An 18,311-nucleotide genomic window follows, 5' to 3' on the forward strand; every position below is an offset into this window, starting at 1 on the left:
AATTTCCCCAAGCCCCCAACAAACAGTAAGATCTATTTTTAATGATGCCACAAGCTGGCCTGTAAATGATGCATTCATTGTCAGATACATTTGGCCGTTGTTTGTACTTGCAAGGATTATTCCTCCTTCCTTGAGAGCTCTCACTCACAGACACTTTCATTACTTTAATATTTTACGATGCAGCCATTTTGGAAGGCATAAGGGCATCATCTCTGTTTAACTAAATGTCAGAGTAAAGTAGTCAAGGCTAGTGGCTCTCTTGGCATGCCAGTGATTAGATAGCGTTGTTAACAGGCCAGTTGGGCTGAGGCTATGTGATTACACACTCTCAGCTACTTCTATGCAAAATGATCCATAAACAAATAAAGATCATGGATTGCAAAAACATTTTCCAGGGGTGTCAGAGGGTCCCTAAACATTCAGTTCACTCTCTTCAACCTTCCACATCTGTAGCACCCAAGCTCCACAGGAGACAAAATCACAAGGTCAAAATTGGATTTCGTCAGTCTGATAATCTGCTATTTTCACACTCCTGTAGACCCAAAACCCTGCAGAATGTATAAACTAAGGTATTAGATTACACTGAGTACCCCCCTTCCCAACCAGACTGGACAAGAGAGAACTTACACCTGACTTTAATGAGTGCTCAGAGGTGGCCAGCGCCCTTGGAGGCTGAAGAGCTTCATGCTGGGAGTTTAAGGCTCACACACTCTGCAGACCAGGCCTTGCCTCCTGCCCACGGTGCCAGAGGTGGTAGCTGCAGAAAAAAAAATGCAGTGCTTCTTTTTAAAACAAGGCATGACCCCCATATATATATATTATGGTGTGGTTAAGGGCATAGGCTCTGGTGCTGGGCTGATGGTTTGTAGTTTGTTCTGGCACTTGATAGTTTTGTAAACCTGTGGGTTATTTAACCTCTCTGTGCCTCAGTTTCCTCATCTGTGGCATGCAGGTAATAATAATTTCATGGTTGTTGAGAGGGTTAATGAAGTACTCAGAATAGTGCCTGACACCTCTGAGCATTACAATAAATTGAGCTATATTTATGATCTTAACAAAAAGGATGGTCAGGCTTTAACATCTGTTTGGGTTGCCTTGAAGTCATGAGTTCAAAATGCCTGCCTCCAGTCCCCTCTCTGTGTTAACAACGACAAAGCAGCGTACCTTGTATAAATGGCATATATTTCATTGGGACACTGGATGTTTTCACCCCAGGCACACCAGCTTCTAGAAAGGACCTAGGAACAAGGTGGTTTTGCTGGTCTGATGAGGTTGGAGAGAGCTGCAGGGACAGGCCTTCAGCATGTGGCCTTGTGGCTTCAGAACAAGGGAGCCACAAGTGGGTTCTGTTGCTTCTTGGCTCAGGGCACCTAGCATTTTGAACTCAAGCCAGTCCCAAGGGTTTGGTGATCTCAGCTGAGTCCTCACTGCCAGCCTGAATCCTCTGTCAACTGGAACTGGCTTTGCAGATGCTGCACAAGCTCCTGGCAGACTCCATTTGGTTGGATTCCAGGTGGCAAATGTCCCTCTGGGGAGGATTGTGCAAAAGTGTTCCTTCCTCCCAGAAGGAAGGTAGGTTAACCAACAAAGAAGTGTACCTGGAAGAGAGCAAAGGAGGGTGGAAAAGCGGAAGTTAGGCTCATTTTAATAGTCAACAGATCCCTTTGAGAGAATGTAGAGACGAGCTTGGGTGAAGCTTGCTCAGTGGGGAGAAGGGAAATGCCTGGTTTGGATCTTTACTGGAGCAAGCACTGACAGCACTTACTGATGGCTTGGATGTGAGGGGTAAGAGAGAGTGGGCTCAAGAATGGCTGCAACACTTTTTTTTGAGACACTGGGTGCTGGCATGCCACTGTCTGCACACTCACTTTACAGGTTGAGCTGGGGGGCTGTGACCGCTCTGCTGGTCCTGCTTCTATTATTCTATTGGTCAAAGCTACCCTCCCCAAGGTCAAGACAAATCCACTGCGCTTTAGAAGATCCAGGGTGATGGGCGATACTGTGGGGGGACACTTTTCCCTGAAGTCAAATCTGCATCCACCAGCATCTAGCTGATTCCCGAGGTGGATTGCCAGGAATGTCCATCCTTCCCCAGATCTAGGGCAAAGGCTGCTTGTGGGAGGAGAGCATCCATTTATTTTACCTCAAACAAATTCCTGCAGCACAGGCTTAGAAGCTGGGGTGAAGTGGGGCAAAAGTATGATGCTTCCACCTAAATTCCTATCACACAGTCACAGCTAAGCCCAGGGCTGTGCAGAAGAGGCCGCTCCCTTCACTTCCTTAGCCACACCTCTTCCCTGGGTCTGCTCCCACAGCTGGGCACCTCAGCAACCCAGAAGGATAGATATTCTGCAGGTCTAATTTGGGTCAGCAAATTCCCATTTGCAGAAAATCATTTCAGATCTGACAAGAGTTAGTGATCTGTTTCTAAAAAGCTTTGACACAATCATTATCAGTCTCTCTCTCACACACACTCATACCATGTTATCTACAGTCCAGGAAAGGCTCATGCATTCTGAGTGTATACTCCATCCTCTTCACAAACCACTGTAAAATTCTCAAAGCCTACACATGCTTGCAAATAGATCAGCCTTAAATGGAGCAGGGTCTTTGAAGACCCCATGAGTCATGTAGCTAAAATGACCCCTGGGGAGACCGACTTAGCAGCATTTATTTTTCTATAACAAATCAAGTTCAGAGCTTTCCATGGCACCCAGCTCAATGCCAGAGAAGGTCCATCTATCTCTGGTGGGGAGCCAGTGGTCAGGAAACATATGAGGCTAAATGCTATGCCCTTCACCTGGTGGAAATGCACCCCCAGAAAATCACTTCGCAGAATAACAAGGAGACTCATGCTGCTGGAGTAGAAAGAGCAATGGACAAGGAAGGGGCCCGGGTTCCGGTACAGACTCTGCCCTTACTGTGCTCCCCCAAGGACCATGCCTACCATCATGGGGCTTTTGTTTCCTTGTCTCTGAAAGGAAAGGGCTAGATCAGATTAAATTAAACAATCACTAAGTACCAGATATGTGCAGGGGAAATGTGCTGTTGGAATGAAAAAAAAGAAAAAAGAAAAAAACAGCCAAATTTCAGCTCCAGTCCTCAAGGAACATGCAGTCTAGTTGCAGTTGGTTAGCCATGGTACTGCTTGGTTAGAACTTGAGGCCCCAAGGGGGGCTGAGTGACATTCACCTCTTTGAGATTTAGGAGGCAGAGCCTCCTGGTCTCATCTCATCCCTCCCTGACTTGAGCAGTCTCAGGTTGGAAGTGATGTCACCGCGGAGATTTCACAGCCAGAGGAGGGCCTGAGGACCCCTTCTTCTGCCACTGGCCATTGCTATAGTATGGAGCCTCTAAGTTCATATACCCCACCAGACACTCAAGAGTGCCAGTCAGGATGGGAGGGGAGTACAGATGGTCAAGATGCTGCCCTGGCCTGAGCTGTTGCCCAGCGCTGTTCTCTCTGTCACAGTCAGGCCAAACAGACCTCAGCTGGGAAGCCCGGAGCTGAGAGAAATCTTAGTGAGTTGGTGGGTGTCACTGTCTGCTGGAGGGCCACTGTGGAGGCAGCGAGCCTGGGGTTCCTGGAGGCATCTCCAGACAGCCTGGAGCCTGGGTAGTGGGACAAGCAGTTTCCTATGAGGCCTCAGGCTGGAGGGTCGTCTTGGCGTTAGGATCCGGCAGATGCTGGGTCTCACATACAGCGCCTCTCACTCCCACTCGCCTGCTTTCCATCAGCCGCCCGCTTCCTTCCACATCTGTGCACTCAGCAGCCGTGGCTACCTATGAATTCCCACTTGGAAGAAGCAGATGGTGATTTATAGCCACTGGCTGCCAACTCCCTCTGGGCCTATCTTGAAGTCCCCTGTCCCTCTCCTTCTGCCTCTCACACTGGGTCTCGGGAGGCCTGCCAGTCTGTTTCCCCGGAGGCTGAGTAAGAGCCCCAATTCCAAGCCATATTTCTCTTCTTTGGTTTCTATTTCCTTAACAGTGACCTCTGTCCAAGGGCAGCATGCCCCAGCATGCGCCTCTCTCCCTCTGCTCTTCCGAACGCAATTATGTGGCTATCACTAGCTTAGTGCCAGGACTTGGATTCCTTTAGCTCTTAGGCTGCTGCTTCTCCATCTTCCCCCACCCCTATGCCAGATTCGTTCTCTGCCCTCCTAGGGAGAGAGGAGGTTGGGGATGCGGGGTGACTCCTGTGGACTACATCTCCCAGAATGCCTCGTATTTGCCTTCCAGTTGGACTTAGCCAATGGGAGGCACCCAGAAGAGGTTAGCAGTTGGGAGGAAAGATAGCTCACGGTATTTCTTCTCACCGATTTTCCACCCTCTCCCTGCTTTGGTGTCATGTACTGGTCTTAGGTGCTGCCCTGCATGACTCCAGTTGCCACCAGTCATCCCCTCCTCCGGAGTTTCCGTTTTTACTGGACCACAATTACACTGTTTTTCTCCTCCTCCCTTTAGCCTTGGGGTAGTAATGACTGCCGCTGTTGCTGGTCCCCAGAGCCTCACCATCCGGGTGCATTCCCACAACTCTGCCCACACCACTGTGAATAGTCTTTTTATGTACGTGTCTGAGCCTTCTGGGGTGAATATTACCATATCGATGCAGTAGTCTTCTAGCTTTCATTTCAGAGTTTGACTCACAGCACTTTAGAAATCATGTAATTTTTTCCCACCAAGATCACTGGAGTGGTTGCTTTGCTTTTAATATCACGCTTACTACAAGTTCTAGACGAACGCTAGGAAGGTTAAATTCCTTGATAAAGCCAGGGGAAGAAAAGACACTGTCTCAGAGACAAGATAAAAAGGTCCTACAAGAACAGCAAGAAGTTGTTCCCATGATTGATGACATTCTTGATTCTAACTCCTTGATGAAGAGAAGGGAGGGAGAGCCAGGCTCTGGAAGAAGAGAGTGAGACAGAGTGACCCCAGGTATGCTTATTTTTAAAAGGAAAAAACACCCTGAAAGAAGCCATGTGCCTGCCACCACAAATGAACACATGCTTACTTGTAAATTTTTACTTCAGATCTTTTTAAAAAGAAATAAAACATTACAGAATTAAAATATCTCATGTCCTCACACCAGTCCTGTTCCCCTCCCTCCCTCCCCAGAGCAACCCTATGATGGTTTCCATGTGTCCCAGTTCATGTCTTTATATTTTCAGCACACATGAATGTATTGATAAACAATATATAACATTTTTCCATGTTTTTAAATTTGTTTCAAAAAGTGTATCATCCTATACATAATATTCTGCAACTTGCTTTTATTGCTCAAAATTGTGTATTCTAGATCTAGCTATATTGATATATGTAGATTGGCTCCATGCCTTCTAGTTGCTGTACAGTAATTCATCATACAGACTTATTTGTTTTACTCATATCCTCAATTGTGGGCATTTTGTGGTTTTCATTTTTTTTTTGTTTCTATAAGCAGTATTTATAAAACATGTACAGGAATTTCCCTAAGATATAACCTAGAAGAGGAGAGTTCAGTCATGGGTACAAGTGTTTTCAATTTTATTAGATGTTACCAAAATTGTTCTTTAAAATGGTTTTTCCTACCTGCTGAATTCCTATTTCCCTATATTTTCACCAATACTTTGTATTGTTGTGATTTTCTGTTTTTACCAAGCTAATAATGTGCAATTGAATTTCCTTGTTTAAACCAAATACCCTCACTTACTGTTGAGGCCCAGACATCTTTTCATAGGTATATTGGACATTCAGGGTTCTTCTGTGAATTGTTGGCTTATAGTCTTCATTTTTCTATTGGAATCTTTGTCCTTTAAAATAATGACTTAAATAAATTCTTTATATTTTTTGAATTATTAATCCTTTTTAATTTGCTTTTTACTTTTCCAGAAGTTTATAATTTTAACATTTTCCTTTATGATTTCTGACATTACTGTCTTATCTCTATACCATAAAAACATTCTCTTGAGCATTTAGGTCCTTAAGCCATCTGAAGTTTATTTTTAATTGTGGTGTGAGGTAGGGATCTAATGTTTTTGTTTTTGTTTTCCACATAGGAAGCCAACATACTTATTGAATGGTTCAGTTTGTCCACTAATTTATAACACCTCCTTTATCATAAACTAAGCTCCATTTTATGGTGGATCTATTTCTGGGCTTTCCATTCTGTTTTACTGATCTATCTGTCTATTCCTGCTCCACCCACCCCCACCTGGCTTCAGCTGAGACTGTCACATAAAACCCATGGCTTTCTATCCTGACTCCCATGTCCAACATCAGCCTCCCCAGTTTTGCCCCACACACGTCTACTAGACCTATCTTTCCAAGAGTCATCATTGCCTAATTTATTACGTGCCCACTGTATGCTAGGCAGCATGCCAACTACACATGCATTATTCATTTGTTTGTCACTGCCCTGTAAGTCAATGCCTATTTTGCCAATCGGGACATCAAGGCTCAGAAATTGAGTAACTTTCCCATGTCACACAGTTAGTAAAAGACAAAGTAGAGACTGGAACTCAGGTCTGTCTCCAAAGTGTTGGTGGCTCTCCAGTTCCATTTTCCAGCATTCTCTACCTCTACAATCTGTCCATCTGTAAAATGGGGATATTCATCCCTCCCTCTCAGGGTTGTTATAAGAATTGTGTGAGATTAGATATGTGAAAGCATTTAGCACAATGCCTAGCCCATAGTAAGTATTCAATAATCATCAGCCAAATTTGAATAAGAAGCAGGCAGCAGTTGCTAAAAGTTTTCTTAAAAAGTCAAACCTTACCCCAGCCCATTTATCCTGGCTTTAGAATCCCAGCAGGAGATGAGTGAGTCAGTGGGGGTGAGTGCCTAGGGATAGAAGTAATCTTTGGATCGCTCCCCCTTCCACTCTTCTTCTGGTTAGAGGCTCCCAAGAGCAACAGGAAGACCAGAATATGGGAAGCTGATGAGGATAGGAAACCCTTAGAAATCATACTGAGTCCCTGCTGAACCTCAGAGGCTGCAGGCCAACTGCTGTTCTGAAGTTCTGGACTTGCACAGCAAGCCTGTCTATTGAATGGCCATCACGACCCAGATTTCACATCTCCAGGCACCTGGGGCTGGAGGGGGGTTTCTTCCTCCCTGTTTGGGCTGCCTGGACTAAGGCTATAGCCAGAGTCCCCTTCTCTTTAGTGACTGCCATGTCAACAAGGCAACTGTAGACCTCCCTCAGAGGAGGCAGGTGAAAGAAGACAGCCTTTCGGGGCAACTCTCTGGCTAATGGGAAGCACATTGATGAAGGAAGCCGACTGACTTGAAAAATCCAGCACCAGCATGCAGGCTGCCTTTAAGGCTGGAGGATTATGGCCACTTGCAATTTTCTTGCTAATTAAAGTTTTCGTAGGAAAAGCAAACACATATCTACACATGTATGTATGAACTTGCACGCTGATTGTATTTCAGAAGCAGTGGGCTGAATGCTTTGGTTGCTGGCTTTCTTTGACTCCACCACTCACATCTGCGCTGTGTCATTGACAGCTCTGGCCATGGCCCCAGGGCACTCTGCAGGGGTCAGAATAACAGAGAAAAACAGCAGTGGGGAGGACAGCACACTCTCTCCCTTGTTTGACTTGGAACTCCTGCCTGAGTCTTGCAAGAAGCAATATGTTGAATTTTAAAAGAGGTGAAAACTACGTCAGTTACTGAGAGAGAAATCTGAAAGAGCTATAGCCTATCTTCCTTTGCTGGGATCTGGCCTGGGGTATGGAGGCAGGTGCTCACTGCCACGGGAGTCCTCTGGAAACTGACTTACTTGGAAAGGGCAGGACTTCTCGCTGAAACAGTCTCTGCAGTTTCTCAAAAGTGGGTGGGGATCCTGGGCCCCCATAACATGTCTACATGGTTAAGAAGAATGAGACATCCAACCAGCATTTAGGATTGCAGAGATTTGAAGGAGAAGCAGTTCATTATAGGATCATAAAGGGGCCCCCGTTCCTTGACATGCTAACATGGGAGCACACAGGTTCCCACACAAACCCCTAACACATGGCAGGTGACTTGCATATGCACCCACACCTCCATGGACATGTCCAGGGTTAGGTTAGGTCAAATCTAGGGAATGGCAGCTGCAACCAAACCTGTGTCTCCTGCATTCACAAAAGCGTGTCAGAATGAAGGTAAGTTCCAGTAATGTAACAGCAAAGGAACTCACAATTATCATGCTTGATTGTTTGTCACAGATGAACTGTGATGGTGCCATCTTGGAGGCAGCAGACCTGATTTCCAGCCCTGGTCCTGGCTGTAACTTGGTGACCTTAGGTAGGCCTTCTCAGAACATTGAGCTCTTCATCTGTGAAAGAGTGAGGTTGGGGCTGATGGCCTCAAGGGCACTGGCATAACTAACATTCTCTAGGTCAAGCTCCTATTGTACTTTGCATCACTGGACATGTCTGAGATCCCTGGAAATGAGGATGTACCAGAATTTCCAACTCTCTCACTATTCCTGCTGGGTCCTGCAACCCTTCTCCAATGGAAGTTTTCTGCTCCCTTGATTGCCAAATATCCTCTTCATCTCCATCCCTTCCCCCTAATATTCTGTCCTCAGGAAAGGATGTGATAATTGTGTGCCCACTAAGTATCAATTACTAAAGCAGGAGGAAGAATTACCTTTTAGCAGAATGAAGCTTTGAACCAAAGGAGTGAAGCCCTAATTGCATAATTGCAGCTGGTGAGTTGAAGGGGAAGGTATTTGGGAGTTAGGACCCTAACTACATAGATGCCTGTCCTATTGCTGAAGCCTAAAACGCCACATTAGCAACTAAGTTCTTTTACTATTAAGGATCTTCTCCCCACAAAAGCTATGTGTTAAGATTCAGCAGTCATTTAAGGCCTTGGTAGGAGGGGGTTTTTTGGATCTTTTTTTGTGTATTTTTAATACGGGGGTTCAGGGGAGGTGAGTGTGAAGGCTGGGCAGAAGGCTAGGTGGTTTAGCAGCTGGAGGATGTAAGATGAATGTCCTGAAGGGGAAAAAAACAAAGGGCAGGCCTGGGATTCCAGAAAATAAGTTTCATGTGCCCTACAATTGTGATGAGGGTCTGCCTTGCACTGGGAGCTCCCTTGCAGGGAGGAGGAGGGGCCCAATAAAGAAATCAGAAGGAATTCTAGACATGTTAGAGCAGTGCAGCCCTCAGTGATAAAACAAGAGGCTCTGTTGAGTCACTCCATGGAGACAGGAAGTACCCCCACCCAAAATTTTGTTCAAATTTTAAGACTGATGACACCACCCATGCACCAAGAGGGTATTAAAGAGGTTTATTGCTCAAGTAATGAGGTTTTCTAGGGAGAGCAGGGCAAGCTCCCAAGCACATCTGAAATGTGGCTTGGGCTTTCATGGTGCCTATGGGGTGGGGATGGGGTGAGGGTTCCTGCTTGTGGGCAAAGGTTTATGTGTTGTGTGGCTTCAATTCCTGCTAGTGCTAAAGGAAGGTGAGCCCAGGCATTCTCACCTACCTGCACAGATATGGGGCAGAAGGGGTGGGATGGATGGGGCCTCACAGTCAGACATCAAAAATGGGATTTTGATTTTTTTTTTTTTTTACAAGCTGGGAAGCAGCAACAGATCCAGTTTGTCTCTAAGGCCCATCAAGCCTCTCCCTAACACCAGTAGCCCCCGGGAACCCTGGGCCTCCCAGGTCTTTAATGTTTGTTGGGTGGGGGCTGAAGTGACTTCAGCATTCTCAGGCCAGTGGACTGGGAACTTTCATTCTTTTAGGAACTAGAGAGGCCTGTTAAAAATATATCCTAACTCCACAGACCCCCTGACCTCTGCAGTGTGTGTGTGTGTGTGTGTGTGTGTGTGTGTGTGTCCTTAGAGAACACTGGCTTTAACACTGATCCCAAGCTTCAGAGTCTTGCATAATGAAATGACTGGGCATCTTAATCAGAACAGACTCATCTTATGCCTGAAAAGCCGAAATATGCTAGAGAGGACTGGGTGGTAGCTCCATAGGTAAGGACCATCATCTCCCAGCTACTCAGCAAGTGCACATAAACCCAAGGTAGGACTAAAACCAAGAAGACACAGTGGGGTGTCAGCACAAATGTGTGCCAGCCTTCTGAGCTGGACTCAGGGGCCACACATCATCCAGGAATGCTGACATTACCTCTCTTGTTCTTGGAACCAGCTCCCCTTTGCGTAAGGTTCAGAGCCAGATAAAATGTAAGCTTGTCTACTTAGAGACACAGTTTTGAAATTGTAAATGGTATCAAGGAGATGAGGTCTTGGGATCCAAACAAGTCAGGTTAAATCCCATCTGGATGATCTTTGGTTGTTTTCTTTACACCCGAGTCTCAGTTTCCTCACCTGAAAAATGCAGATGCTAGGACCATACAAAATATTGTAAAATGTAGGGGTATTATATGTGAAAGACTTTGCCTAGAGTAGGCACTTAACACTTACACTATATTTTAGGAAAGAGATTGGGAGCTCTGGTAAGATCTCAGACCACTGGACCCAAAATGTTCTTAGGATGTTGAAGGTCCCAGAGGAGCACCCAGGACAGAAAAGAAACAAAACTTACTACATTGTTACATGGTTGTTTGTGCCTGCAGGACAAGACTTGATCTTGTTATTCATTGCATCCCCAGGGCCCAGCATAAAGCCACTTGTGTAGTAGGTGCTCGATAAACATTTGCCGAACTGGTGAAGTGGTAACTGGTTTATCCATCCCTCTGATCCCATCCAGTAAGGACGAGAAAGAGAAATTAACACATATCAAATACTTGCTATGTGTACTTCCCTGCACATAACATAATTTCACTCTCACAACACTGAGTTAAGTATTTATGGTCCCATTTTAACAGATGAGGAAAACCGAGGTTCCAAGAGCTTTGAAATAATACTCCTAAGGTTAACTAGCTAGTGAGTGCTGGAGCAGGGCTTTCATTCGAAAGCACATGTTCTTTGTAGGCTGCTGGATCGCAAGTGCAGTAGGAGAAAGCACAAGGGCGGCACATCAGAGGGGAGCCAGCAGCAGGAATGTCACTCTGATATTTTCTTCTTCAAACATTCAACTCTCCTCAACAAAAACACTTCCCAGATGCTTCCAGGACCTGGCAAGTCTTCAGTCACAAAGCTAGGGATAGTCCCCACACCTGCAGGAGAACAGAACTTTAGAGGCTGACCCCTCAAGATTATGCTTTTTAACTTGTCTAAGGGCCACTGCTGGAACCTTCGTCTCAGTTGCATTGAGGGCTCTAAGGCTACATGAGACAGTACTTTTACCCTATACCAAGTCCTAGGACATAGGACATAGTGGTGTTATGGCTTGAATTGTCTCTCCCCAAATTGCGTGTTGAAGTCTGAACCCCTAGTACCAGTGGAAAGTGACCTTATTTGGAAATATGGTCTTTGCAGATCTAATCAAGTTAAGATAAAGTCATACTGAGTGGGATCAGGGGGAGGGGGGTCCTTAAACCGAATATGACTAGTGCCCTTTTAAGATGAGGGAAATGTGGACACAGACACCCACACAGGGAGAACACAATGTGAAGACAGAGGCAGATGTTGGAGTAATGCAGTTGCAAGGCATGGAATATGAAGGATTGCCAGCTGCCATCAGAAGCTAGGCAAAGGCAAGGAAAGAGTCTCAGACTCTGGGTCTTAGAGGGAACATGGCCTGCTGACACCTTCATTTCAGACTTTTAGCCTCCAGAACTGTGGGAGAATCCATTTCTGTTGCTTTAAGCCACCCAGTTTGCAGTACTTTGTTAAGGAACCCTGGGAAACTAATGCAGAGGGCTCTTCAGGGCAGCCTCCAAGTTCCAGAGCCTTATGCCTCAGCCATCAGCTGGGGAGGCCCGCAGACTCCAACAGCCAGGACGCCACAGCTCCCCGGCCCCTCCACCCACTCCTGTGAGACGACGCAGACTTCAGCTCCAAACCCAGCTCTGCCCAGTGGGGTTTTTTGTTGTTATTTTTCCTAGGCTTTTCTACCTGAACACCCAGTGGTTTTTTGTTTTTTTTTTCCCTTAACTCTTGGCTCTGAACATCCTTCACTGACGTGAGAGATAATACAAACAGCTTTCTGTTAACATAAGCACCAACATCCTCGCTACTATTTATCCACTTCCACATTGTAGGCAGAGGGTCCAGAACATTGGCTCCGCTTCAGTCTGGGGAACAGAGGCTCTGGAGACTTCGTGCTGTGCACCAGGAGGAGGCAGAGCAGGATAATGAGAAGAGCATGGGTTGTGAACTCTAACAATTCACAGTCTAGCGCTGCTCCCTTCCAGCTGCGTGGCTTTGGGAAAGCGCTTGGTCTCTAAGCCTGGTGTCCTCATTTACAATGTGAGAAAAATAACACCATGCCCTGAGGTTATGATGAGAATTGAATGAGATAATGTGCATGAAGTAACTGATAAATATTATCAGTCTTACTCTGGTCATAATGGTTGCTATTATTTCTTCTTTATAATTAACTTCCCTGAAATGGAATTTCACCATGAATTAAAGCACTGTAGGAGGGGAAAGACAGAGAGAGTCAGATGAGGGGAAGGAAATTCGTTGGGTCTGCCCAGCCTATATTGTGATTATTTGAGAACAGCCCCTCCCACCAGAGTTGGTGCTCCATAAATGGCAGTTATTATTCTTGCTTTTTTTGTGATTGCTGTTTATGAGTTTCTGTTTCTGAGCCATATCAGTGCCCTTAACATCTCCTTCTGTGTCCGAGCCAGATGATTGGATCTTTTCCCCAATCTCTACCCTCCTGTAACAGGATTCTAGATCCACATTCTTTTCCATGTAAAGTGCATTTCCTCCCACTGTGGGCACAGTGTGCTTTCTACATGACTTGGTTTGGCCAATGAAATGTCATCAGTCATGACATTTACTTATGGTCTGGCTTATTCTCTTACATTCCTGATAATGTCTATTGAACATGTGTGTGCTGGGCATTGAGCTAAATGTTCTTATTGGATCATCACAACTGTGTAAGGCAGGTACTATTTTCATGCCAATTTTTAGATTAAAAACTGAGGCCTAGAGAGATAATTAACTTGCCCCAAGTCACACTGTAATGGACCCAGGACTGAACCCAGGCAGTCAGCTTGCCTGACCATGTCGCTTCACCATGCTGCCTCACCGCTGGAGGAAGGTGGTAGAAATTCCTTCTGCCCAAAGACACAAAAGGTAATATCTGCTTCGTTTCTTTCCTTTTTTTTTGTGAATGTCTTATATAACTTATCCTGTCATCCTTATGACCACACAGGAGTTTTATAGATGAGGAAACAGGATCAGAAAACCTAAGTGGCTTGCCGAAGTCACACAACTAGTAAGTAGCAGAGATGGGATTTGATCTCAGATTTTGAATATTGGACTCCAAAACCTATATTCTTTCCATCTTTCCACCATACCACACTGTCTCCTCCCATTGCATATTGCTGATTTATGGAGACCTCTGTTTTTCTAGATCTGAAATGGAATGATCAGTCTAGAATCTAAAATCTAGATACCCACCCACAATGGAGAAGTGTGAAAACAGTAGCATTCATGCCGAGGCTTGATCAAGAGTTTATGTGAAGCAAACGTTTGTATTATATTTCAGAAGCGTGATGAAGGGAACGTTTTACAGGTTTTAGAAAGTGCAGAAGGTTGAGGATCAGTGAAGATCAAGCACTGGAATGAAAAAGCATCCTGGGAGAAGCATGGCAGAGATGCAGGCTGTCTGGTCTGAACAACTGAGGGGTGGGTACAGGTGAGCTAAGCTGATCTGGCCATGGAAAGAGGCCGTCTGTCTAAGCCAACAGTCCAGGTACCAACCACTCATATCTGGTGGCTTTACAGAATGGACAGCCAAGGCCCAGGCATTAGATAGAGTGCCCGAGTTCTCTTCCAACCCATTTATTCTACAAACATTCACCAGATAAGCCAGGCAGTCTGAAACATTAGTTCAAATGTGAACATTGATTTCTGGCAGTAGCTTAGCCCTGCACATGGCAGTGGACTATGTGCACTGTGTACCTGGCTAAACACTTTAGTAAATAGATCCTTCCTGCCTTTGGGTGCAGTCAGTCCTGGAGAGCAAATGCTTCTTCCTCAGGAATTTTGCATGCAGTGTGTGAAAAACATCAGCTAAAACAGATCCAAGGCTGCAACTAAACCTTCTCCTAGAATTTAGCTCTCTACCATGGATGTGGGAAGAACTCAGGATATATTAAGTAAAATAAGTACTGTGTAAACTACATTTCATGAGAATGCAGGAAAAAATGAAAATAATATCCAGATTTCCTTGTATATACATAAAGATACTCTGGAAGTTTACAGGAGAAGCTAGAGGGGCTAGAGAAGGTTGGTAGGAATGGAATAAATGGAAGTCGGGGTGGCAGGAAGACCCTATTACATACCTTAAATTTTTTTATTTTCAAAATTATTAGGCTGGGCATGATGGCTCACACCTGTAATCCCAGCACTTTGGGAGGCCAAGGTGGGAGGATCACTGGAGCCGAGGAGTTCAAAAATAGCCTGGGCAACATAGTGAGACCCTGTGTCTACAAAAAAACAAACAAACAACAACAAAAAAACTATTAGCCAGGCATGGTGGCTCATGCCTGTAGTCCCTGCTACTTGGGAGGCTGAGATGGGAGGATTGCCTGAGCCCAGGAGGTTGAGGCTGCAGTGAGCCATTATCATGCTACTGTACTCCAGCCTGAGTGAGAGAGCAAGAAGCTGTTTCCAAAAAAAAAAAAAAAAACAACAAAAAAAAAACCTATTATACTTAGCTAGTGCAATAAGACAAGAAAAAGAAATGGAAGGCATACAGGTTGGAAAGGAATAGATAAAACTCTCTGTCTTCAGAGATGGCATGAATATCTACCTAGAAAATTCCAAATTATTTAAAAACTGATCCTTTCTTGGAGACCCTTTTGTAGAGTAGAATTTTAACATACAGATTCATTTAATACTACTATAATCAGGATACTGAACTGTTTCATCACCTGTAAAAGCCCTGCTGTGCCCTTCCTTTATAGTCACTGCTTCCTCAGGCCTTAATCCCTGGAAACCACTGATCTATTCTCCATTCTAATAATTTTGTCTTTTCAAGAATGTCATGTCAATGGAATCATGTACTATGTACCCTTTTGCAACTTTTTTTTTTTACTCAACATAATATCTTTGCATTCATCCAAGTTGTTGCATGTACCAAAAGCCCATTCCTTTTCATTACTGAAAACTCTTCCATTGTATGGATTATAGATGCAACACAGATGTCCTTCTTTCATCTACCGGAGGACATTTGGTTTGTTTTCAGATTGGGACAATTATAAATAAAGGTACTTATTATATGATATTATAAATATTCATGTATAGGTTTTTGTGTATGCATACATTTTTACTTCTCTGGAGTAGATACACAGGGGTGGGGTTATTGGGATGTAAGTATATGTTTAACTTCATGAAAAACTGTGAAACAACTTTTCACTGGGGCTATCCCATTTTGCATTCCCACCAGCAATGTATGAGCATTTTAGTTGTTCCATATCCTTGTCAGCACTTGGTGCTATCAGTATATATTTCTAGAGACATTCTAACAGGGGTTGTAGTGGTATCTTGTAGTGGTTTTAATTTGTATTTCCCTAATGGCTAATTTTATCAAGCATCTTTACATGTGTGTATTTGTCATTTTTATTTCCACTTTGGCGAAATGTCTGTTAATGTCTTTTGCTCATTTTAAAACTGGGTTGTTTGCTGTCTTACTGTTGAGTTTTGAGAATTCCTTCTATATTCTGGATACAAGTCCTTTGTCAGATACGTGATTTGCAAATATTTTCTCCTAGTCTGTAGTTTGGCTTTTCATTCTCTTAGCTGTGTCTGTCTCAGAGCACAAGTTTTCAATTTTGATGAAGTCCAACTCATCATTTATAAAAAAGATTATATTTTAATACCATGTCTAAGGGCTCATTGCCAAACCCAAGGTCGCATAGATTTTTTCCTATGTTTCCTTCTCAAAATTTTTTAGTTTATGCATTGCATTTAGATTTATGTTCTGAGTTAATTTTTGCTTAAGGGCTGATGTTTAGATGGAGATTCAGCTTTTGCATATAGATATCCAATTGTTCCATCTACTCTAAAGGGAAGAGAATGTACATTACTTTACTTCCCTCCCAGTACAAAGATATTTAGAGTTCAATGGAAAACACATGTTTATAACTTAAGAGTGAAATATCTCTTAAAAAATATCCAACATCCAATTGCTTGCAATTAACTTGGGCGAGAGTGTATGATTTGTGAGGAATAGATGTAACCGGTAGCCAGGAACCTGGGTTAAATGTCTCATAACACCATGTTTTATAACATATGACTCAATGATCTTCAACCTATTTTGCTTGTCGATTCCTTAATTTTGAAAAATAAACTTTTACCATTGACATCTTTTCCTTCTTTCTTTTGCCAGTCTCACCACACTGGGCTCTTTGGTGTTCCTTGAACATGCTGGGCACGTTCCTTCCCTCTTTCAGGGCCTTGCATTACCTGGAAGACTCTTCTTCCAGATATCTGCTAATGCTGTCCTTTTAGACATCAACTTCTCAGTGAGGCCTAGCCTGGCCACGTTAATGAACACAGCAATCAATTCCCCTTAACCTTATCTACCTTCCCTCCCAGCACCTCTCATCCAATAAGGTGATATGATACTCACCAGCACCCATTTAAAAAATGCATCAACATTGCTATTTGTTAGGAGTCAGAATCTTATATTAATTCTTTTTCCCCTTGATTTTATATTTGAATTTCACTTCTTCGGCAGAATTTAAATTTTATGTAATTTATTTTATGCATGGAAGTTTTTATATGAACTCTGTAATATTTATTTGCAGCCAAATAGAAATTTCAATACATTATTTTTAGGAACCATAAAGTTCCAAATGTTAAACATTTTCTTCTGAATTGAATTATTGAATTATTATTATAATATTAATAGTAAATGTCTAATTAAAGACAAATATATTATAAATTTTCATAATAATTATACTAAAAACATTCATTGAAAATATAAGAAAAAAAAACCTCATGCACAACTTCTGTGTCCTGTTAAACCATCCAGCACTGTGAGCACTGGAAAAAGTAATTTGGGGCACTTCCCTCTTATGGGCCAATAGGTTTAAAGGCCCACACCCAACTCTGCCATCCTGAGAGCTGCTTCTTGCTTTCTCAGGCTGGGGCAGTTCCAGCCTCTTGGTGGTAATCAGCAGGGACATGGACAAGGTGTGAGTCTCAGGGACTTCCAGCCTCAGCCACTCCCCTGTAGTCGAGGCTTTGCAGAATGTGGATACTGCAGGCCTCAGGGAGGGAAACGTGTTTCTTTAGCAGCTAGTAAGGTTGAAGCTCCACTGCTCTCTCCTGCCTCTTGTGGGGAAGCCGTGAATGTAGGGACATAAGAGTAGAGGCTGTGCCCCTACCTGCCAGGTGCCCAGTTGACTTCAAGAGGTGTCTCCAGCAGTGCCACATACAGTCATATCTCCTTCAGATCCAGAGGAGAGAGGAGGAAAAGAAGCAAGACAGCTTCAGAGAGAACACGGGTTTAAGAATGAGTTGTGTTTCACTGAACTCATTTAGGAAACAATGGATTTAGATAGCAAGAGGTTACGGGGGAACTGAGGAACTGACCCCACAGCCCCATTCACATCCAGCTAAGACATCACCCTGAGGTCTGTTCCTTTGCAAGCATCCACCTTTCTCTACAGTCAAGAGCTGAAAAAAGACCTCCAGCACTTGGCTTCTTGAAGAGTTACTTTGTCACCTTTTTAAATGCCTCAGAACACTCTACTTGCCTCTCGTTCTACTAGCTTTATCCTATACGTTTCAGGATCAATGTCATTCGGTGGTTAAGACTTAGGTCTCAGAGTCACACAGATCTGGGCTTATACTGTAACTGTGCTGCTTACTATCTGTGTGACTTGGGCAAATTATTTACATTTCCTAAGCTTTGATTTCCTCATCTCTAGGATGGATAAAAGAATAGTATTTGGATTGTGAGTATATGAGGAATGTGTGCAAAGCACTTAACATGCTGCCTGATACACAGTGTGAATACGTGTGAATAAATGATAGCTGTTTTTATCAACCTCCTCTCCTCCTTCTCTTCCTCCCCGCTTCCTTATCATCATCATGATTATTATTAATTTCAGGCTCCAGTCCCTTCTCTGGCTGCTTTCATATTGGAAGGGCCCAGGATGCAAACACCACTGATCCAGCATCACCTGCAAATATCTGTCCTGCCTACAAAACACAACTCTCCACATGGCCCCTCCCTCATCATGAAGCATCTCTTCACCAGATGGGCTTTGGCCTCCTTGATCCCCAT

General features: G+C 43.9%; 1 protein-coding gene across 3 annotated transcripts in view; it reads right to left on the reverse strand.

Annotated features, from left to right (window-relative positions):
- Positions 1 to 18,311, reverse strand: part of STK3 (serine/threonine kinase 3) — a 505,519-nt gene that overhangs the window by 44,183 nt on the left and 443,025 nt on the right. For 2 of the 3 annotated variants that reach the window (XM_063606446.1, XM_063606445.1), the window contains exons 12-13: positions 1,165 to 1,598; positions 628 to 757 (exon numbers count right to left, since the gene is read on the reverse strand). In XM_063606446.1, coding sequence (XP_063462516.1) covers positions 1,228 to 1,598 — 371 coding nt within the window. In that variant the 3' untranslated portion in view covers positions 628 to 757; positions 1,165 to 1,227. Of the gene's footprint in view, positions 1 to 627; positions 758 to 1,164; positions 1,599 to 18,311 lie in introns of those variants that run through there. The other variant, XM_063606449.1, reaches the window with a different exon arrangement.

Source organism: Pan paniscus, chromosome 7 (assembly GCF_029289425.2).
Source record: "Pan paniscus chromosome 7, NHGRI_mPanPan1-v2.0_pri, whole genome shotgun sequence".
NCBI classification, from domain to species: Eukaryota; Metazoa; Chordata; class Mammalia; order Primates; family Hominidae; genus Pan; species Pan paniscus.